The sequence below is a fragment of the Stegodyphus dumicola genome, chromosome X2 (assembly GCF_044657685.1).
Source record: "Stegodyphus dumicola isolate Sdum_Otavi_A_Nest chromosome X2, ASM4465768v1".
Taxonomy (NCBI): Eukaryota; Metazoa; Arthropoda; class Arachnida; order Araneae; family Eresidae; genus Stegodyphus; species Stegodyphus dumicola.
The window spans coordinates 111,819,946-111,843,319 of NC_140781.1; the positions used below are offsets into that span (position 1 = coordinate 111,819,946).

At 32.5% G+C, this 23,374-nt stretch overlaps 1 protein-coding gene across 10 annotated transcripts in view; it reads left to right on the forward strand.

Moving 5' to 3' along the window:
* The window catches only part of LOC118189241 (kinesin-like protein KIF11), a 191,298-nt gene that overhangs the window by 110,786 nt on the left and 57,138 nt on the right, over positions 1–23,374 (forward strand). For all 10 annotated transcript variants that reach the window (XR_015038916.1, XM_035359821.2, XM_085809126.1 and 7 more), the window contains 9 exons: positions 439–643; positions 823–995; positions 1,073–1,198; positions 1,292–1,456; positions 11,328–11,426; positions 11,513–11,574; positions 19,355–19,454; positions 19,538–19,621; positions 19,956–20,051. Coding sequence is in view for 9 of the 10 variants with exons in the window: in XM_035359821.2 (XP_035215712.1) it covers positions 439–643; positions 823–995; positions 1,073–1,198; positions 1,292–1,456; positions 11,328–11,426; positions 11,513–11,574; positions 19,355–19,454; positions 19,538–19,621; positions 19,956–20,051 (1,110 nt within the window). In the remaining variant the exon portion in view is untranslated. The remainder of the gene's footprint in view (positions 1–438; positions 644–822; positions 996–1,072; positions 1,199–1,291; positions 1,457–11,327; positions 11,427–11,512; positions 11,575–19,354; positions 19,455–19,537; positions 19,622–19,955; positions 20,052–23,374) is intronic.

Consider the following 23,374-nt stretch of genomic DNA (forward strand, 5'->3'; position numbering starts at 1 on the left):
AGCATTGCAATTTTAATCAGTTAATTGTATTTTTCATGCGTTCTTTCATCTGTTTTTCAATTTGTTGAACATTTTATGAATTGTACCCTTTTTTGTATGCATGCAGAATGATCTCAGATTTAAAAAAAAATTATATCTTAAATTTCCAATTTTATGATGGAAATATTATTTTATTTTATGAGAACCTCAATGTCTATGAGTTTGTGTTGTATTTTATATGTCTCGATGTTTTTTGAGTCACACTAGGAAATATGGTATTTTTGCACAACTTCTTACTGATTTTGATGTTAACTAACTACTGATCATATTCTAAGTTGAGTTTCAACATTATGGTGTTATTTGAAATAACTAGTTGACTATGTCACATATTTAAAGTTAGTTTTTTCCCATTTGCTTGAAATTACTTTAGAAATTAATGTATAAATGCGTTATTTTTAGGTCCAAGACAGTTATCATAAAGCACTTTTAAATATTCAGCATCTTGTTAAAATGCTTCCATCCAGTAAAATCATAACAGAAGAGCAAATGGAATTTAAAGCATCTTTGGAAGAACTCATGCTTCATTTGAAACAAACGCTGGCCCTTTCTGGTTGTCAGCAGCATGATTTATTGTTAAAAGTACAAGATCTGTCTGTAAATTTAGGTTAGTTTAGCAAAAGAATTTCTGCTAAATAAACTTAATCTTTAAAGTTTTATTGTGATTCAAATGAAATTAATATTTGTAATAAGATGTTTATGTTGAAAAGGTAGAGTACCTTAATGAAATGATTTCATGTTAAATAAAAAATTGTTACTAATGGTGGTAATTTTATTTCTTTATAGATAAATCATCAAATTTGTGGAAACAGTGTACTGACAGCATAACTTCCAGCTTGGTTACTTTTATTAATAACTATACTCAAGATAGTTGTAATTTAAAACATCTGTTTTTTTCTGAACTTGAACCGATTAATGTTTCACAGAGAGAAATTTTGGATATAATTTTAAGCAAAAAGGTAAGTTGTCAGTTAAGTTACACATTGAAATCATGGTGTTTTTGTTAATTATGCATTAAATGTATGTATGATTTCAGAATGAGAATCTACAGATTATGTCAAATTCAATACACAGAATTCAGCTTTCTTGCAATGCTTCCATTAAAATGCTGACTGAAATGTTATTCTTTTTGAAAGTTGTGCAAACAAGAGTGAAATCCATGGTAGGTAACTAATTATTTGAAAAATCTTCATTGATATTATATTAAATTTCTGCAATTTTTTGTGTTCCTGATATAGAAAAAAAATTTTCTTAGCTCCGATCCTTGGAAACTGAAATTTGCTGTATTTGCAAAGAGTTCAAGAAGTTTCTGACTGATATTTTTTATTCTCTGACTTCAGTACTACATGCTCTTGAAGAAGAGAAAAAGAGTTTTGTGCAGATGGGATCTAACACTGTTTCTCATTATCATCTCAGAGAGGTAAATATCATTTTCTATATTTAGCTCAATATATGCATGTGGAGCTTGCTCACGTACACTGAAACTGTTAATTGAATCAAAATGACAAATTATTTTGTAGACCACGGTCACACTGTGAAAGCAGCAGTACTGTGTACAGAAGCTAGTTTATAGCAAATGACATTGCTTTATAATGAAACATCAACAAGCATATGCTCAAATGCAGTTCATCCAGGACTTAATTTCTAAAATCAGAAGTGATGAGGCCTTACCGAAGGCCATCAGAAACTAAAATAAATAAATATTGTTGCGACTGATCTCGTTTGTCTGATACCAGAAGAGGCCCACGAAAGTCATGGCAACGAGGCAACATTGCACTTGTCATTGGCAAGAGTCATCGGTACCATACAGGTGACAGTATGACCTTCCTCAGTTCTGCCTCCAGTTTTGAAGGCGAGCACCCCAGTGGAATGGGTTCAAGGTATCCCACCCTGCTTCCTGTACCACCAACCTCACGAGAGGACTAATGCTCGCCACATGTTTAGAGTACCTCCATGCCGTGCAGGCACTATACATTTGCAAACATCCATGCCTTCTCCAGGGTTCAAAACCGGGCCCATTGGTATGGCAGTCAGTCAGTAATAATTATCCCAGTTAGGTTTCAAATAAATAAATTAGTAATTAAAATAATCAATAAATAATTAAAATTCAATCAAATATAACAAGGTAAACAAAAGTTTAATAAGTTATAAAATTTCTGATGAATAGTGAAATAAGAAAATGAAATACCAGAACCCATCTTATTTGGGTCTGCAGTTGGAATTAGTTTCATATGAAAAACTAAAATCTCCTGCTGAATTTAAACCCTGAATAGACACTATAATACAGTTTTTCAAAGATTGATGGAAAAAAAGACCCTTTTCCAGCACACCAATGAGAAAAGTTAAAATGGTTAAGGCACCACCGTAAGAGTAGAAGTGAAGTAGAAGGCATGCTAGAAACTGTAACAAAGTATGAAAGGAAATGTTGTTGTTTCACTCTTTTATCCAAAATGGTTTTTTGCCTAATTTTCCTTTCCCTTTTCACTTGCAGAGTAGAATATTTTCACAATTTCCTCTATAGTCCTGTTAGTTCTCATGCCAGATGGGGGAAGAGAAATAAGTTTCGTTTACTTGATTATGGAAAAGCATTCTAGGCTATCTGTTTAATGGGATGGCTGGCTTTGTGGATGACATTCTAAGTGGCATTGGCTTGTAAACACATTACATATGTGGAAAATTATGAAAACCCCTATGCAGCCATGCTGTTCACCTGGAATCAAACTTATGTCAAACTACCAGCGTTCAGCAGAATTTCCACAAGACCACTGTTATGCTCTCTGGAAGAGGGGAAAAGGATGGGAATTTTTCTGTCTGTCCTTTTATTCCTTATCGCTTTAAATTTCCCAACACCTACCTCTATTTTCACATCACTAGCTTATATTAATACAGTTACAGTTATTATTGAGCTATTTTTTATGAATTTTGATTAATCATTAAATTAAAATTTCTTCCTTGCCTTTTTTAATCTTAATTTAGATATATATTTATTTACATATTGTACAAATTTTAAACCATAAATAGGAACAAAAGCATCTACTCCTTATGATAATTAAATAAATATAATAACATTGGTTTCATAAGTTAAACTTAATAAAACAATACTTACTTTCATGCAGTAACAAGGCATTACTTATTTCGCATCTTCTGTCTTTTTAATGTCAATGTGCGGGGCAACATTGCAAGAATGGTTATTTTAGATACTGAAGGGGAAAACCGAAGAATTTAGTTAGTGCAATGTAACATTTTTTTAACACACAAAGGGAAAAAAGTTTATTTTACTAAACAAATACAAAGTCCGAGATCCGGATGTCCAATATCCGGAATAATCTAAAATCCGGACCTCAAAACCATCAACAATCTCCTCTTTTTTTTTTTTTTTTTTTTGTGTGTGTGTGTGATATGCTTTATGCATGCGCAATTTGATTCCCCCCGTAATAAAACATGTCGAGAGTCCTGATTCTTAATTTCGCTTTGGCACTAAACACCTTGTTATTGAAGAAACAATAATTTAAATAATTAAACAATAATAATAAATTTGTGTGATCAATGATTTCGCTGCGTATCTGCTTGGCATACATCTCAGACCGAAACATTCCACATAGAAACATCTTTGATTTTACACCTATACTAATATTTTATACCACTGATGCCAACCTGGTGAATCATTTTGCTTTCATCACTGCATGTTTATTAACACATGACAACTTGAGTAATGACTCATGCAGTGATGCCCCAACTATTTTTTTTATATTAGTAATTTAGATGGTAACCTTTTATGGTGACATTACACTTGGCGATGATTACAGATTTAAGTTAAATGCGCTAAGCAATGTTGACGAGAAAAAATTTTGACAAAAATTTCTTTTAATTTGCTAAAAATAGATTTATTAATGATACTCATAGACTAAAAGATTACATTTAATCCTACTTTAATTAAGACTAACTGATTGTTATTCACATAAACACAGAACTGCTGCCAGAGCTCGTATGGCTGCACCAGGTGGCAGAATTTAGGGAAGACAAAATTTTTTTAATTTATAGAAGCACCGAGCAGTGAAATTAAGGGACGAAAATTTTTTTGGAATTTAGGGAAAGTACTGGGATCCGAAATTTAGGGGCAGCAAACATTTAGAATTTAGAGAGGCTCTTGGTAGTAGAATTTAGGACCCGGAGAGACTGCATCAGGCAGTTAGATAACCTAGCGCCAGCCTTCAATAAGCCTTAAGTATATGTTGAAATTAATTTATTCAGAACTCAGGTAACCTTAAGTCATGTGCAAGAAATAGATGCAAGTATAATAAATAACTAAGCTAATACAATTAGGACTTAATTATCTCAGTACACAATAGAAGCAAGACAAAATTTAGTGGTACAACTTGTCTTTCCACACCAGTCGCATGATACATAGACAATAATGTATAGCAGATGCTGTTAAGCTAGGCTAAAATTATACTTTACTTAATGTGGAGAAGCGATAATAAATGAAGATGATATAACATAAGTTTTTCATTGCGATGACAATGCCCCAATCGTTAGTCAGTTAACGGACAGCGATATCTGCAGTATGGTTCTAGATCCAGAAAATGCTGCTGCTGATTCAAAATGAAAAATTTTCGAGTGACATGTTAGTTGGAATTCTCAACACAGCAGTTACAGGACTTGAACAATAGAACTTTGTAACTCAACGAGAAATTATGTCTGTATACTGAATTAAACAAAGTATTAGCCCAAAAAAAGCAACTTAACCCATTAGCCGCTGGTGTTCCGTTGACGCAACAGTCAAAATAAATGAGTATATAAATATAACTACCTAACATATTTTATACCAGTAGATGATTTAGTGTAGGGAATATTATGAAGATTATTTCTGTAAAAAAATTTGCCTTCAACAATCATTTTGTTTATAATAATTAATAGCTCAGCTATTGAGGTAGCAAATCAGTTACTTTCTGCTACTAGAAGCGAATCTTCCGAGAACTGTAGCCACAGTGGTAGTAAGGCAGTGTGAGTGGTACTGTATATAGTCCAGCAAACATACAAGAAAGGAACTGATATCCTACATATATTGTCATGGTATGGGCTGAGATCTTGATCAATGATGATATGCGTTCTATGTGCTTCCACCTGGTACTGTGAATGGCCAGCATATTCTGCAGACCTGAATCCCACTAAAAATGTTTGGGATGCTTTGGGGAGAAGTTTTGCTGGTCGACAATGCCCTCCAGTAAACAAGAACACCCTTGTCCATTCACTGACAGGGAGAAGAGCATAAAGTACCCCAACAGCTGCTGGATAATATTGTGCAAAGCATAATGCAATGTGAGGAATTTTGCATAGCCCTTGATGGTGGTCATATCCGATATTGACATCTTAAACCCTTATCAGATACGATATTTGTTGCCGGAACAAAACGTTTGCAGCAACAGTTCTGAGAAACGCCCTTTGGCGAGATAGGGTTACCATCTTCACTTGGTAAAGAGGCTGAAAGCCAAACAAGAATCGGTTATCGCTCAGATTGGCGAAAGTGACGTTTCCTTTCAAGTGACATTCGCTTCTTCGTGTTGTTTTGTATCACTCACACGCTTTTCGTTTTAAACTTTATTGTTAGTAATGGAAAATAATAGAAAGGTGATTGCTATCAATTTAATCGCTTTGATCTCCACTCTGGCACTTCAAGTAACAGATAAACACACTTCTGGTTATAGTAATCAATTACATCAGTAATAGCCAAATTCTTTATACACTAAGAATAGTTTAAAAACGTGTGCTGGATATCACACATCGCTTATGTGTATTTTCTGTTCTATGACAAAAATCTATATGGCTGATATTGACCTCCTCACAGCCAGCAGATACTATTCAGCAAAATGAAGATCAAATAAAGCATATTAATACATGAGCAATCAAACATGTGCGAGTTGTTTACTGTCCCATAGAACACTCGGTAATATACCTAAAACACATTAATTATACCAACTCTAGAAATTAGGTGTTCACATCATGAGTTTGTTTTATGGTTTGGTTTATTGAGATTACAGCAAAGCACACTAGGGCTATCTGCCTAAGGGAAGGGATGCCTTCGGGGAGGACTTTCTAAGGGAAACTGGCTCGTATACACGTTACACATGGGGAAAACCACGAAAATTTCGGCCACTAATAGGCCCGTGCACTTAATTGGAAAGTACAATTCATTATGTAAACAGATATGGAAGTGATAATCAGTGCACTGTTTTATGCAGTCAAATGTTATAAATGCACAGCTGTTACATTTCTTATTATTTATTAGTCATGTTTATATTACGTAGATCATACATATGATATAATTATAAATTAAACCAATAACAAAATGTGTACACTCTTTAGTACTCAAATGCTGCTCATTTAGTTTTCAACTGATTATTACATATCCATAATAATTTGCAAAGAACTGATGACTACAGTTGCTGCCAATTACATGATCGTTATATGAATTAAAAGTAACTTCAAGTAAACTTTTTCCCAATGTTCATTTTTGTATTCATACATACATATACATACACATCTAATAAGTCATATATTTACGTACAGATAGAGAGATGCGATGGTTTAGAAGTTGTGAATATATATTTATTAGTATTAATGTAATGAATAAGATTTATATTAATGAATGTATATACAAATGTTTTTCATCATGAATAATATTAAATCCATAAATTTCCAATGTTTCAATATGTAGCATTTACAATAAAAGTATAGTTTCTAATGTATTTATAATCCAAAAAGTATTTCATTAATAACATGAAAATAATAGACAAATTTAAGGAGTATTCTCATTATTACATAAGCTATGCTTTTCTTTTTTTATGCTGTTTAAAATGTGTCACTGATTATGCAATTAACAATTTAAAAGATAAGTAATTAGGAGAAAAGCCGCGCATATACAAACTGATTTAAAAAAATTATTCAACTTAAATTTAAGAAATAAAATTCTATTATATAAGTGATAATACACGATCAGCACGAAATACGACAAAGTTGGCGAACTTTTGGCGATGAACAATTTGTAAACAAATCCAAACTGCAAGAACGTCGTAAAATACTGTCAACTCTAAAATTTCCGCGATTATACAGGGTGATTATAATTAAAGTTTAAGTTTCAAAACGCTATAAAAAAGAACCGCTGATGAAAATGATGTGAAATTTGAAAGGAATGTTATTGAAGAAGGCGGAAAGCGTATGGCAGAAGAAAAAATTTAGTTTCAAAAGTTAGCAACAGATGGCTCTGTAAGCGGCAGAATCACGACGAGAAATGATTCGTAAAACAACGGCTAAGGTGGAAGTTACACATTAAAACGCATTGACAAATTAGAACTGTTGAATAATTTTATTTGCATAACTGGACATATCACATCGAAAGGGACAAATCGGTTTCAAGAGTTTTGCTGCGACATACCGCATAAGAACCATTCATCAAAGAAGTTCGGAACTGTTGCAAAACTGGTGCAAAACATGTTCAATATGGTGTCCACCGTTGTGTGCAACAAGTTGAAAGCGACAAACAGCATGTTCCACAACGGATCGCAGTGTCTCCGGGGTGATGTTCAGAATGTGTTGCGAAATGCGTGCCTTTAATTCCGCTAAATTTCCAATTGGAGCACGGAAGACAACATCCTTCAGATATCCCCACAGCCAGAAATCACACAGAGTAAGATCAGGGGATCGGGACGGCCAGGCTGTAGGGAAATGACGGCTTATAATTCGAGCATTTCCGAAATGGCGCCTCAGCAGCTGCTTCACGGGATGTGCAATGTGCGGAGGAGCGCCATCTTGCATAAAAATGATTTCATCCATGCTGTTGCAGAGCTGGAATCACGTGGTTGCGCAAAAGAGACGCATATCTCTGACCAGTGACGGTTGCGGTAACAGGACCGGAAACACCCGTCTGCTCAAAAAAATATGGTTGTAGGATGAATGATGCTGTAAAGCCACGCCATACCGTGACCTTTTCAGGATGAAGTGGTACGGGGTGCATTGACAGTGGATTTCCTGTTGCTCATATTCGATAATTCTGGGTATTCATGTATCCTGTCAGATGGAAATGGGCTTCATTTGTCCACAAAATTTTCCACGGCCATTCATTATCCACTTCCGTGCGAGCCAGGAATTCTAACGCAAACGTCTCCCTAGCTGTCAGGTCAGACGGAAGCAACTCCTGCACATGGCCAATTTTGTACGGATGGCATTGCAGGATGTTTCGTACAATTTTCAGTGCTGTGTTCGTAGGCCTGTCCAATGTTCGGGCAATTCCTCGTGCATTGCACGGTTGCACACCACCGGCCGACCCCTCCTGTAATGCTGTGGCCACTTCTTCAACTACTGTCGAATGCACTCGTTTTCTCCCTCTACCAGAGTGCACATCAAACGAACCTGTCGTTTCGAATTTTTGCATAATTTTCTTTAGACCTATGACACTCATTGGACCAACGCCTTCTTTTATACCCTTCAGTGTTCTGAAATTTTGCAGAGCTACTCTTGCACAATCATCATTCTTGTAATACAGCTTTACCAGCAGAGCGTGGTCCTGCAGTGAAACACACATGGCGAACATCCGAGACGCGAAATGAGGAACAGCCTGGTACCTGGCAGCTTTATAACACTGAAATTTAACTAACATTTTAATTTACGTCTTCTTCTGCTTGCAGCGCCATTTGTTGCTAACTTTTGAAACTAAATTTTTTTTCTTCTGCCATACGCTTTCCACCTTCTTCAATAACATTCCTTTCAAATTTGATGTCACTTTCATGAGTGATTCTTTTTTTATAGCGTTTTGAAACTTAAATTTTAATTATAATCACCCTGTATATTTAATGAATATATAAACATTTTTAAAATGACGCAGGCAGTTATATTATTACAACAAAACAGCAATAATTAAATCGGCCTCTATTTCCATCGTCCATGACTTCACAGTGAGAGCCACCGCCATATTGAAAGTTACCCGTGATCCTTCAGAAGCAGAACTTTCATCTGATTGGTTGAACATTCAAGGAACACGTCTCCAGCCGGAACATTTTCGGAAAAGTTTTAAAATGTTGCTCGTAGCCGGGACATGTTCCTCCTAGCTAGACGAAACATTTCTCGGAAGCCTGATGCTTAAAGCCGTGCTACTAGAATCTCGTTTCTCAAAATTGTCCCGGGTAAGCGCGCATGTCCATAGAAGTGATAGGGCCATTAGGCTAAAATATCTGCAGACAGTAATTGCTTTTTTTCCACTTTTACGTATTCAGCACAAAATGGCCATTTTGTCTCTTGAACACTTTTCATAGAGTTCTAGATTGCAAACCACAATAAATTATCTTTATTGTTATGTCCTAATATTCTGACATTATTTTTTTTGCTTGGCATCCAAGCCATTTACTTTTTTTATGCACTATATAGCCATTTGTTATCTGTCCTAAGCAATTGCCCTCCAGTGTATTTTCAGGAATTAAAAACCTACTCTTGTAAATACATTGCACTTCATAGAGAAAAAGCATTTGACTTGTGGGTGGCAACTTTTCTAGTCTCTCAATTTGATAATCAAAGGGAATGTTTCTCTGACAAAGACAGACATACATTCAGTTAAAATCTCTTTTTAAAGTAGGCTTAATATTAAAATAAGATTTTCGAGATCAAATGTATTTTCTACTGAAACTGTGCTTCAGTTACTTAAAAGAAGTGCTGGAGCCCTCTTATTTAAGAACTATTTTGTGCTCTGGCTAGAATTTAGATCTATCTCAAAAACTGAGAAGTGCCAGAGCCAGGCTTTGGCACAGTTTAAGTTCTGAGTTCATCGGAGCATGGTAGACTTAAATTTTGGCAGTTAATTAGCCACATAGTGCCCGATTATTAACAAGGTGATACTTAGAATGTGGATGCAGTTTGCACAGGTCTATTGCAGCTGCAGTATGGACATTTTTGAAATGTCATATGGTTTGATAAATCACATTTCTCTCTTATCATATGGTGCAGTGCAGCATATGCAGCTTAAATTTCACCAAGTAATAAATCTTGCATGCCAAACTGGGAACAGCACTGTAATTTCTTTAGCACCTTTTATTTGCTTCATTCTCAGAGCACTGGTGTCGTAAGACTTCTATCACTAGTTCCAGTTCCACAGATTACTTTGACCCTTTGTTTGCTTTTATTATGTGTTTTGTTCCATGTTCTGTTTTTAAGTAGAAACATGCTATATTTTTTGTGGCTATTTGGGCCAACCAGCTAGAAGTAGGCTGACTTAAAGATACCAGTTAATTCATGACACCTATGTCATACACTATCGTGCTCATTATTAGCCCCACCAAAAAGTTATAGAACATATTGCAAAAAGCTGTTAGTGATCACCTATCTCCAACTTCATGTGCGGCTGCTTTCTGCTGAAGCAGAATATGGATCCTGGAGCAATAACATCCTACTCTGTGTCAGAGAAGACCAACAACTGGCTAAGTGACTGAAGTAATGAAACACTGGTAAATTAATTTTGGTATCTATTTCTAATTGTTTAATGGGCCACCTTTAGGAAAGTTTCATACTTAATCTCGCAAATAATATAAATGAACAAGTTTTCATTAGAAATCACCCGTGTAGACATGTTCCCCGGACGCTGATAACGTCAGTGTGACTAAAGTTATCAGCCTCCAGGTTTATATTGAGTTAAAATTGTTCCAATAATTCTGTGTTTTGGCATCTTCCTGCATTTTTACTTTAAAACCTGTATTGTGTTATTTAGCATTCTGAAAGTTTTACACATTAAATCTGTATACTAAATTCTTTTTAATGTTTCTATAATACAATCAGAGTGGTCCAAAAGTCCGAAAATTTCAAAAATTTGTGAAAAACAAATGAATGGATAAAATGGATTATGGTTAGCATGAAAATTCAGTGGAGAAAAGATAACACTTTGGGTAAGAGATAAATATTGCGTTTAACTTTTTGCCAATAGAGTATCTGTATTCTATCAATGATCACAGAATAACATTGATAAAGAAGATGAATAGCTTCTGCTGACAGCTAGCCTAGATAGTTATGGTATAAACAGTTTCTTACTTCTGAATAAATTGTTCTATTCTGGCTGTGGTCTGTTCTGCTAATCTAGTGTAGTGCCTTCTGCTTTTAAAAAATTTTAATTAAATATATATTTCTACCATAAAATAAGTTTACAGTTCATTTGTATATAAACCGCTATTTGTTAGATCCATGTGTTTGAATTTTAGACGTTTGCATTACCATATAACATGAGTATATGAGTAATATATTAAACTTTTTATTTTTAGACTTTTGGTGAAGAATTTATGAAAATAAAGCATGCTTTAGTTGCTGTAAAAGAATTGTTTAGTTCAAATTATGAATTATTTGAAAAAAAGTGGAATCAAGTAAGTTTCTTCAAAATTTGCTTATTTTAAAAAAAAAGTCCATCATGAAGAATTCATTGCTTAAAATTTACTTTTCTATTTTATAGAGGCATGCAGACGTGCTTAAAATGAAGCAAATGTATGAAGAAGTTTCTAAGTACTTACATCTGTGAGTGATTTAATTTTAAATGACAGTAGTGTCATTTTTAAAATTAAAAAAAAAATCTTCTATTATTTATAAGGCAATTGTATTGATGTAGCTATGCATATATACTATTATATATGATGCATATATACTATTATATTTGAATAACTACATTAATACAACTATATATTATATGATTAACAAGTAAAGGTCACCGACTTGCTCAGAATCTGCTTTGTTATAGCACTAGGACTTTAAAAGTAGTGTGCTCATAGAAGTCTAGCTATTTTTCACAAATAAGCTTTAAAAAAAATCTAGTTTAAACTGTAAGCAGCATATGTATTATTTGAGTTTATCGGACTGCTGTGTTTTTAATCATCTGATGATAACATAAAGGGCTTGTATTTGCCTGTGTATTACTACTTTGGATATGGACTCATTACCAAAGGCTACTGCTACAGCTTCAGTCGATCTTGTTGAAAAAAAGCACCTATTAAGGTTATTCACTCATTCCCATTCCCAAAGGGCTTAACAATTTGATGAATTCAAAAATAATATATCATAATTTATTTTGTTATGTATGAGGGCTACCTTCCAAGCGTTGCTTTTATTACCCCCAATAACTATGAAGCATTTGGGAGAAACTGGTGAATCCAAAATTATACGCTTCTTTTAAAAAGTATATATAAAAAAAAAAAACCTTTTAATGAACATTAACTAGTGTCTAAACTATGAACTGGTGTCTAAATAGGAAATAAGTTTTCTAATTATGAATGTTAATATTTAAGAAATATCTAAAATGTTTCAAATTTCTTATGATTAATTTGTTTTTAAAAATCACGATCTAGGACATTGTACCATATTATAACTCTGCTATCATGTTGAATTGTCCCAGAAGTAGTCGAATGTTCAGGACTGCTAAATACTGGTAGTTCGACCCAGCTTTCAGCTTATGCAAATGAGCATTCTGCATGTTTGGTTTTCATGGTTTTCTCTATGTGTAACATAGATACAAGGCAATTTCCATTAGAAAATCATCCACAAAGGTATCCCTCCCCTTTAGGCAGATAGCCATCATGTGCTTTTGCCATACTGAACCTAACCAAACTGAAGAATTATTGTTTTTTAAGGTAATTATAGCAAAAAATTTCATCTAACTATGTTTCATATGTAGTTTTAAGTAGCATTCCCATTAAGACTTTATAATCAAAACTAGTATTAAGTTCTATTGCTAAGCAACCAGCCATTACACCATCATGGAAATTGAAACAAGGATTTTATTTAAATGGTACCAGCTATTTAACTTCATTGTTATTGAGGAGCTGGCTTCGTCACTGAAACTGGGTCTTCAATAACAAAGGTTTCTCCCTTTCTGTTGAAGCAAAGGAGATTTTCTTCCACAACATGACAGAAAAACAAATTTTGTCTGATTTTCAGGTGGCTTCGTTACTTTTGTAAGAAGAGTGATTATTTTTCATTAAATTCTGTAAATTTTTAACGTTAGGGAAAAGTTGAAATATATGAGAAATGAATGTTGTTATAGTTAAAGTGAATAATGTGAAACAACATGTGGTTTCTAGATTCAGCATTGTCATTGCTGTTAAACTTACATCATATTTATTTAAATATCTTGCTCACTTTTTTAGTGATTATATACTGGAGCTCAAAATTAAGAGAATGAACATGATTTTTAATCTCTCAAAAAATACTTCACAGAATTTAATGAAATTTGGTATGGATACAAAATGATATAAGAGCAGTTTTTACCATGCAACAATGAAAGTACCTGCAAATAATTATGAGTAATGCTCAAAACCTGAAATGTCCAAAACTGATGCTGCAAAATGGTGCCTAAAATAAGGCTAATAGTCTCTTAAATTGAGAGTGTTATAATTCTTAAAAGGATAATTGATGTATTTCTGTGGTAGCAGCAGTCACTCAGCCAAAACATTTCTTAGCCTTTGGATAGACCTTGAAAGAAAATTGCAGTCACTCTTTCAGATGCATCCTAGACATGCTCAGATGTGTTCAAGTGTGTAGACGTAACTGTCTGACAATATGGAAAGAAGCACTGTTATCTGTATAGAGGAGCTGAGAGCCAAGTATGTTCCAGAAAGTTCACTCATGGGGTTTTAAGAACTTTTCTCTGTATCTTTGAGCAGTTAGAAATATCTGTCAAGGTATATGGAGTGGTTTGCCGCCATCCAGCATGATACATGCAAAATCCATGGCACCACCATCATATTGTCCCCATTCCCTGATGTTTGAGGAAAGGTATCTTATCTCAGATTCTCGTCAGGTGAAGATATGTTGAGAATCAGTGTCTAATATAAATATAAACTTGTCAATGAAGACAACTGGGCTCAATGAAGTTGATTTCAAGGCTGAAGTTTTTTATACCATTCTAGATGCATTGTTATTTGCGAGGGAGTTTGCAGAATGCAAACATTCAGTCGTTTGGCCAAAAAAAATCTATTTCATATTGTTGAGAACTGCCGTAATTTCTGCCTACAATGGTGACACCTAGGACAGAACTAGAAAACTTTTGGACAGGTGTGCTTTGGCAGCCACTATGCATGGAAACATATGTGTATGAGTGTTGTAGATTAAGTCATATGTATATTCATAAATAAAATAGTTGGGTGTTCTGTAGCACATAAATCGTGATCATTTGATTCAAGTGTATTATTGGATACCATTTTCTAGACAGATTTCAAGAACCAGCTCTAATTACTTTATCATAGTAAACACAACAGCTCATAAATCCCAGATTGATTGATGATTTATATCAGAGGTAAGGCTTTCTTATTTGATATCTTTAATTATAGAACCAATCACACAGAGAAAGCTTTGGAAAATGGTGATCGTTGAAACTAATGTTCCGATGGCAGCATAAATTTCACAAGAGAGTTTTTTGGGTATGCCAGTCATCTGTATGGTTGAAAATGGCAAATACTGATCTTCACTGGTCACCATAGCTCTTGAATGTCCTTGGCAGTCCTTTTGGATATTGTTCTGATCTCCTGAAATTTTGTCCTCGTGTTGCAGGTGACACTGAACATTATACTAAGCTCTTTTTCAACCAGAACTTGGCATTGTTCTACTTCCCATCAGCCAATGATCCTGCACTTGATTCTATCATCTAAGCTTTAGTGATTAGTTGTTCCACCTTAGTGCTAATAGAATTAAACAAATTTTTATCACAATCACTGTGATTATTACTCGTGTGTATGAATGAAGGAAGAACAGAGCAACAAATGACCATTTTTTATGCCTAAGCCTACCACACATACACTGCCATCTACATGTGCAGTTACAATGGTGTATTGGACACCACCGCCATTACATTTCTTTACTATATACTGTCCAGTTTGGGTTCAGCATACCTGCCAACATTTACGAATTTTTCGTAATTTTTACGAAAATGCTTTTGTTTTTACGATTTTACGATCGTAATCCATTTTTTACGATTTTTTTCCTTTTTCAAGTCTTTTTGTTGAAATTTTAGAATTTTTTGCCAATTCAGCGATTTTCACCAATTGCATCGTGTTTTACTGCCAACTACGACTACTTCGAATCCAGTAACCTGCGGTTTCTCCCAACTCGCCGCTTAACCAGCCAATCCAATGCGCTGAACTTGTTTCCTCAAAGGTCAACTTTGTTAAAGAAGTTGAAGGGAAGAAGAAACAGTCCTCTATTAGCCGGGAGGAAAGGATTTTCTATCTTCTTTTGTCGGATTTGAACAAAGCATATTGTAGTTTTGTGTTAAGTAGCATTAAGATTTTTGAAAGTGTAAATACCCTTCTACAATCAACTTCGCCAAAATCTCCACTGCTTATCCAAATTCTTAATGATCTTTTGAAAGAACTTTATACTAAGTTTGTAAAACCGTCCGTTGTGAAAAACAGTGTGTTGATTCGTGTTGCATATAATAGTTTGGCAAATCAAAAGGATGACAATGATCTTATAATTGGAAATCAAACCAGGGAACTTTTAAATTCTTTGAAAGATCATGAGAAAAAAGAATTTTTTCAATGTGTTAGAAAGTACTTTTCCTCAGCCTGTGATTACATTGTAAGGAAGTTTCCTTTGCAAAATGAAGTTCTTTTAAATGCTGAAGTGGCAAATTTGAAACAAATTGAAAATTCATCTTTTGAAAAGATTCATTATTTTATTGATAAATTTCCATTTTTGTTAACAATTAACCCTCTAAGCGGCAAGGCCGTATATATACGGCCTAGAATATTTATTGTGATATCTGTAAGAACGTATATATACGTGTATATTAAAATATGTCAACGAAATTAAGGCAATATATCAAAAGAAAACAAATCCATGTATGAAATACCAGTAGAATTTTTACATTAAAATAAAAAAAAGAATTTGTTCTCATAGTAGTTTTGGGAAATTTGTACTTTCTTAGCGAAACCCTTGGCCGCTCAGAGGGTTAAAGAAAATGAATGCCATAATGATGCTTTAGATGAACTACAGAACCAATTTTCTGCTGCACAGTTTGAAGACTTTGCCAGTTCTGGAGAAGTTAACTTGATGTCCTCATTGGTATCTTAAAAAGAATAAAAAGAGCTGATGGAACACCAAAATATGATAGACTAGCAAGAGTTTTATATGCTATTCTCGTAATTCCACACAGTAACGCTGAGTGCGAGAGAGTCTTCAGTGTTGTGAAGAAAAACAAAACTATGTTTCATTCTTCAATTTCAGCAAAAACTCTAGAAAACATTTTAATTGCTAAATGTTATGAGGAAACTAATTCTTATGGCAGGAAATTTTCCAAAGAATTTTTGGCTAAAGCCAAAAAATGCACTCTAAATTCATTGCAATAATTTTTTTGTGTAACATTAAGTTCTTGTTTTATGTTTGCTAATAATTTTTTTAGTTACTACTTAATTGAGATTTACTAATGTAAGTGCAATTTTTTTTTTCTATTTGTATAAATTGTTATTTTTTTAATATCAAAGCATGATATTAATTCTTCGTGTTCTTCTGAATTTTGGAGAAATCTTCTGAATTTTTATCTTTAGAGGTTGGCAGGTATGGTTCAGTATTTTTTGAGAAATTCAAAGAAAATTATTTGTTCTCATAATTTCAGTACTTGTGCATGGATATATGAAATGTGTGATAAAAAGTAGATTTTGATAATGTGTGATTTCCAAAATATGTGCTTTAATGATCAGCAAATTTTATAGGTTATAATTAAAAAATTTTTTTATTATGTAAAATATACAAAAATTTAAATTTTATAAAATAAATAAAAATGCTTGGTTTTCGGATTAAGCTAGAATTTGATAATGGGGGTGGAAGAAAAAAACTTATTAAAAAAGAATATTTTCAAATAGAAATTAAATTATTAATTGCCATTACACAGCCAACATACCGAGTGCTACTTCTGAAAAAGTACTTGCAAGATAATTATAAAGCTATATACTTTGGCATACTTTTAAACATAAACTTGAAATAGGGAAAGATTTTTCACATCATTTAAGAAAAATCTTATATTTTGTGAAAATATTAATTTATATTTGTTTGAACATGTGCTTTTGAAATATGAAAACGGAAAATTAAATTTTATGGATTTGCAAACTGTTGTTAAAGATTTATAACCCTCTCCTTATAGTGTTTTTATTTCAAGTTGATTTATTTTTATCTTTGAGCCCTTTCAAAATTTCACATAAATATGTATTAAATCTGTAAAATTAAATGGGATAGCTTTTTTTTACGAATTTCAAAAATGAATTTTTTTTCCTTAAATTAAATTTTTAAGGAACCTAATTCAAAAGATATTTAAATGTACCTAATTCAACCCAATTCAAAACAAATGCTTTGAAATTTAAAATCTTGCTTCTTTTTAAGAGGCTTGTATAGGAAATACAAGCTTAAAAATGAGAGCTTAAGGGGTAATATTAAACCATGTAATACAAGAAACTTAGCTTATTAGCAATTTGCAGTGTTAAAGAAAGGCTTTTCTTGTAGCATTTTTTATTAAATGCTCTCACTGATAAAACAATTATGTGAACTAAAAGTGGATTTAAAAATTTAAGTGGCCTGTTACTGTCTGTTTTAAGTCGTAAACACTCTCATTAGATCAAGTTTAGAGCTTTACTTATTTCAGCAATCGAGACTGTGTCATCAGTTTATTAATAACTAAAAACACCTGTAATGTTCCATAATAGGCCCTTAATAAAAACAAATTGTGAAATTTTAAACCTGAAAATGAAAAATATCCCTAGTTTAATGAACTTTTTGTAATTATTATTAGATTGATCCTAAAATAACAAAACTGCATGAAAATATTTACAACATATTTTTAATATCAGAAAATTTAGAAATTACTTGTGAAAATTCTTTTGTGATACCAAATATAACAATTATAAATGAAAGGAAGCTAAAGCATAAAAGACATTTAACAGAAAAAAAATTAACTGAGTTATTTTGATTAGCTTTTTATCAAACCTCTTGCAATAAGACTACAAAATCCAAAGTTTTAAATTAAACAGCTTGGTCAGTTTTTGTCCTGTGGGAGTGAAAATTTTTGTTTTTATTTTTTATAGTGAAAATAAAATTTCATTTTAACTATGAGGACTAGGAGACGATATCAAAATTAAGGTTTCATAATTTTTAGAAAATTAATTTTTAAAAGTGAAAAACATGAATAATTGCATCATTTTTGCACGTGAAAGTCTATGTTGAGGATGAACAGTTGCAAAAATAAAGGCTGCATATGGACTTTTGTAGACATGATCTATACACTAACTATATTTTTTGAATTTTATTTTCTGGTTTATAAAAATCAGCTGGTATAATTTTGACTTTCACATTCAAACTTCAAAACTCAGGAATTAAAATTTTTTTATAAATATTTCATTATTTTATATACTGTCAAATATTTTAAAATATTAATGTGCCAACTTAGGCAAGTATCAAAAACATGTAATGTTTATTAATGTGCGAACTTGTGTGATTTCATTAAAAACATGTATTGTATTAAGTCCACATTTATTAATTCAGATTTAAAAAATTTATATGCCCTTTATAAAAATTTCAGGATTGGACATTTTATTGCATAAAATTTACTTTTGAAATGAAATTTGTTCAACAGTAGCTGTAGATAAGGTCCATGAAGATATGACTTGTGAATGCTTGTTTGTGTTATTAGCTGAGACAATATTGCTCTATTTATTGTAGTATTTTTAAAGGATGGATACTCAGTGTGATGAAGTCATTGTAAAAGAGAGAGAACTTTTAAGTTTCAAAACATGCTCCAAACAAAAATGAATTGTAATATGATGAAATGAGGCAGTCTAGATGCATCCACTAATATTTTTGAATGGCAATCTTGACTGCAAAGACAAGCATGCAGAATATGTGATTTGAACTTTGCATACTTTTATCCCAGAGACACAATTGAACAATGCAACATGAACTTTTTTCTTCCCTTTAATTTTGATAATATTCTACTATTTATCAAATAAAATTTACCTTATTTATATTTCATTTTGCAGAAATAAATATATTTTAAAAAAATTTATATTTTTATTACTGTTATTTTTGGTATTAATTGTGGCTTTAGGGAACCATGGTAAATCTTGAAAATTTGCCATTTTTAGATCTAGTTCATATGCATATTTCATGTGTTTTGTTCCCAGTTAATGACTTACTCTGTTGTTGCTTTCTTTAATGTAGTAATTTAGGTTTATATCAGAATAAAATATTTTGGATCCATCAGATCTATCATAACAGTTATTTTTTGTGTAAAAGGGTAATTCAGAGTTTTTTTTTTTTTAAGGTGTCACAGTGAAATCCCATCTATGCTGGATAAAATGAAGCAGAAAAGCACAGCAACACTAAACGATTTCCAAACAACTTTGTTAAACCAGACACAAAATGTATGATATTAAGTAGATTTGTTTATTGATGAAACTGATTATAACTCATTTGTATTCTTTCTTAAATTAAGTATTTTACATAGATGGAGAACTTGAAGAACATGTTAAATGATAAGCATGCAGAAATGGATAACCTTGCAAAAATATGTTTTGAAGAAAACAAAAAGGTATTGCATTTAATTTAGTAAAAAAAATTATAGTGTTCTTGTGTTTAATTTTTTTAGTGTCCCTAATAATTTAAATTTGCTATAAAAATTTTATAGTGTCAATAAGGATATTAGAGGGATAGCATGAACTTATCTGTTGGCAGTCAGTATAAAGCTGACATTAATAAATATTTCTATTTTAGTTGAACTGCTTTTAAGCTACAAAAAGCATTTTACATGAAAACTGTTGTAGGGCAGGTTTTCATTGTCATTAAACATGTATTTACTTAACTTCATCATTCTTTAGCCATGTATTTGTTAAGTGTTGGAAGCTTAGCAATTTTATTTGTTTTAGGAAATATGCAAGCAAGAAAATGAAGTGAAGAGAGTTTTGGCCTTTCAAGAGAGGAAAGCTATAAAATGCTTTGAAAATGTCCCCACAGTAGTCAAGGTAAATGTCATCAAATAGCATTTCATGGAGTATTTTCTTTAGGTGCTTTCAAAAATTCAATGGATTGCAAATCAAGAAGTTACACTTATTTGCAGTAAAAGCAATGGCGTTAATACACAGCTGTGATCCTATCCACTCCTTCCCCCCTCCCTCAAAAAAATCAACTTTTCACTGATGACGATTTTGCTTGCTTCTGGATTAATTATTAAGCAATATAAGCTTGCATATAGGGTTCTGAGGTGGAAGATAAAATTTTTATGAGATTTTCCTTTCACCGGATATGTATCATGGATACATAAATAAATCTATAGAAAAAAGGAGCATGCCACATGAAATATAGAAATAAGGAGGAAACATCCAAAATGTGGAGTTAAAGTGAGAAGCCCTAGATTAGAAGATTCTATATAGAAATTTTTATGAATGTTATATGAAATTTGCACTAATCTAATGGGGTTTTTTTTGTAATTATTATTTACTATTTTTTAAGAAGTGAGTGAATGACTAATCAAGTTGCGGATTAGCAGGCAGATCACTAAATTAGTAAAAAATTTGAAAAAAAAAGTATAAATGAATATGAGCCACTCTTTAATGTAAAAAATTTGTCTAACCTTAAAGCATACATTTATGTAAGAAATTTTATAAATGATGTATTTGCTAAAGTTTTCCCCTCTCCATCATTTAATTATCTTAGGTCTCTAATTTTCGCCCTTCTTTTGGTAATTAAGATGATACTGTGGTTGAATAATGCAAGTGATAAAACTGATGCTAAGTACACCATATAAAATAATAATATAAATTCTTTTTTTTTAATATACATTTGCTAGTTTCATTTCTGTAAAATCATATATTAATTTCCTGGACTTCTGGCAATTATCTGAACTTCAGTGTCTAAGAGTGACAGTCTTGAGTGAAATTAAATATATAGCAAATTAAATACTTTCATGCATTTAGAGAGGGCGTTGAATATCATGTGTAACCATTTGACTGTGTTCAATCCCAGGCAAATATGGTGGCTGTATAGTTGATTTTCATGGTGTCCTTATGTCTAATTTAAATATGAGCCAATTTCCTTTAGAAAGTCTGCCATGGGGCCATCGCTCCCTTTTGATGTATAGCCCTTGTGTGCTTTGTCATATTAAAATAACCTAATATTTTATGCATTTCTTGTTCAATTAATTTTTCACCCCACTAGTTGACTTCATGCATAGAAACCAATAACTAACACTGTATTGGATTATTTGAGTTACTCACACAAAGTCTGCCCACGACAAGGAATGCTTGTGTGGGGGAATCTCGAATCCACATTACATATGAAGAAAATGTGAAAACTTCCAAGAAGCCATCCCATTTGCCGGAAGTTGAAGGCTGAGTAAGAAAATTTACTGAAAGTTCTAAATTGCATCCTTGGTTTCAATTCCTGGGAATAGAAGGATTTGAATGCTTTGATGTTTATTCTTCAAAACCAATTTTCTTAAAAACTTTTTCAGAGTGTCCTCTTGTGGAAGTTCAGACTTTGAAAGCAGGCTGAATGTGAATCTTTGAGTTTTGTCAGAAGATACTGTAAGAGAAAAAATTTATTTTGTGTAATGTATTAAAAAAGTTCTTGAAAGAGGTTTCTGCAGAGTCATTTTCTCAAATATTGAGTCTGAACACATGCATCAAATATAAAATGATAAAGAATGCAGACAATTTTGTAGAAACAACTTCTGGCGAATAATTGAGACTTTTGTAAGTAGCAAAAAATGACATTTTATGTAGCCTCCCATGAGTAAAATATCCAATTAATATGATTCAGTATATTTTAATTAATCATAAGAAATGTTCCATAACTTTTCTAAAACATTCACAAAATTAGAATACCTTCTTTATAACTTTTTCATTTATGATTTAGAACACAGAGACTAAAGAATTCTTTTTTTTCTGAACAGACCCTTTCACCTTTTAAAAATAAACACACATTTGAGATCAGCTGTTTTCCAAGACTGGAGCACCTCTCTGGGGAAGAATATTCTGATAAAAATCATTCAAATGTGCTTTTTCTGAATTCTAGATAGAAAAGGATTTTTGCTTTTCATAATGGGCTCTTCAAATGCAGTTCTGCTTGTCATCTAACACAGAACTTCTTCCAATTATTTCGATTTTCAGACCTTCTGTTATGTGTATATATTTATGATGCCTTAAATTTTTAGTACAATTTATGATAGTCCCTTGCTGTTAACATTTCCTGAAATTCATTTAGGCTTTCCAAGATTATGCCGACTGCACATCTGCCTATTTTCCTTGCCTCATGAAAATTTTGACTATGGGATTATTTCATGAGATAACAAAAATACGTTATCTACACGAGTTTGTGTAAAAAATGAAAAGTTTTCAGAGTGTTATGAATGTGCTCATTTTTTATGATTTTAAATTACATACAACTGTTTTTGTGATAAGAACTTTATCATTCATAATATTTCAGATTTGTTTTAAATATATACAGTCAAAAGTCATTAATCCGGACTCGTAGGGCCTTCGGCGATTCCGGATTATCAATTTTTCCAGATTATAGATCATCAGTTTAAATCTCGTAAGATGGCATGCAGAAATTCTAAAATTAAAAATATGAAACCATAATTTATGAAATAAAGAACAATTATGATCTAAAGGGTATCAAAATTTACAAAAAAAAAGCTTAATATTTGTTTACTTTATTAAACATTTCTTTCAATGGAAGTTGTTTTAAGTTGCTTTGTTTTATGTGATAATACTTTCTCTTTAATTTTATAAACAGACATAATTTCTTGTTCAGTTACAAAGTTCCACTGTTCAAGTCCCGTAATTGGTGTACCGAGAATTCCGACTAACTTGTCAATCGAAATTTTTTCATTTTCACTAACCTCTCCGTACCTTCTTCATGTCATTACCTATTTTTTGCAGCAATTCCACTTTTTGTTTGATGGACATCGAAACATAGTTTCGTTTTGTAGATCGTTTGGGAGTTAGCATCAGAAATTCTATTTGACATAATCGAGAGTTCAAGTTTACTTTTATAAAATTGCTCTTACAGTCTGCAAAAAATAATAAGCCCGATCCAATTCAAAGATTAAGGAACAACGCAATCATCAACAATAACTGAAATAGAAAATTAGATAATTTTAGCTTATACCATCCGTTATACTTACGCACACGCACAAATGCCTATGCGCATGTGTAAATGCGGCACATGCGCAGAAAGTTTTTAGCTTTGAGGTCCGGATTATGGGTGTCCGAATTAACGACTTTTGACTGTATTAGCACCACAAAATGCATATATGTAAGACAGGGTTCGTACGGTCCTTAGG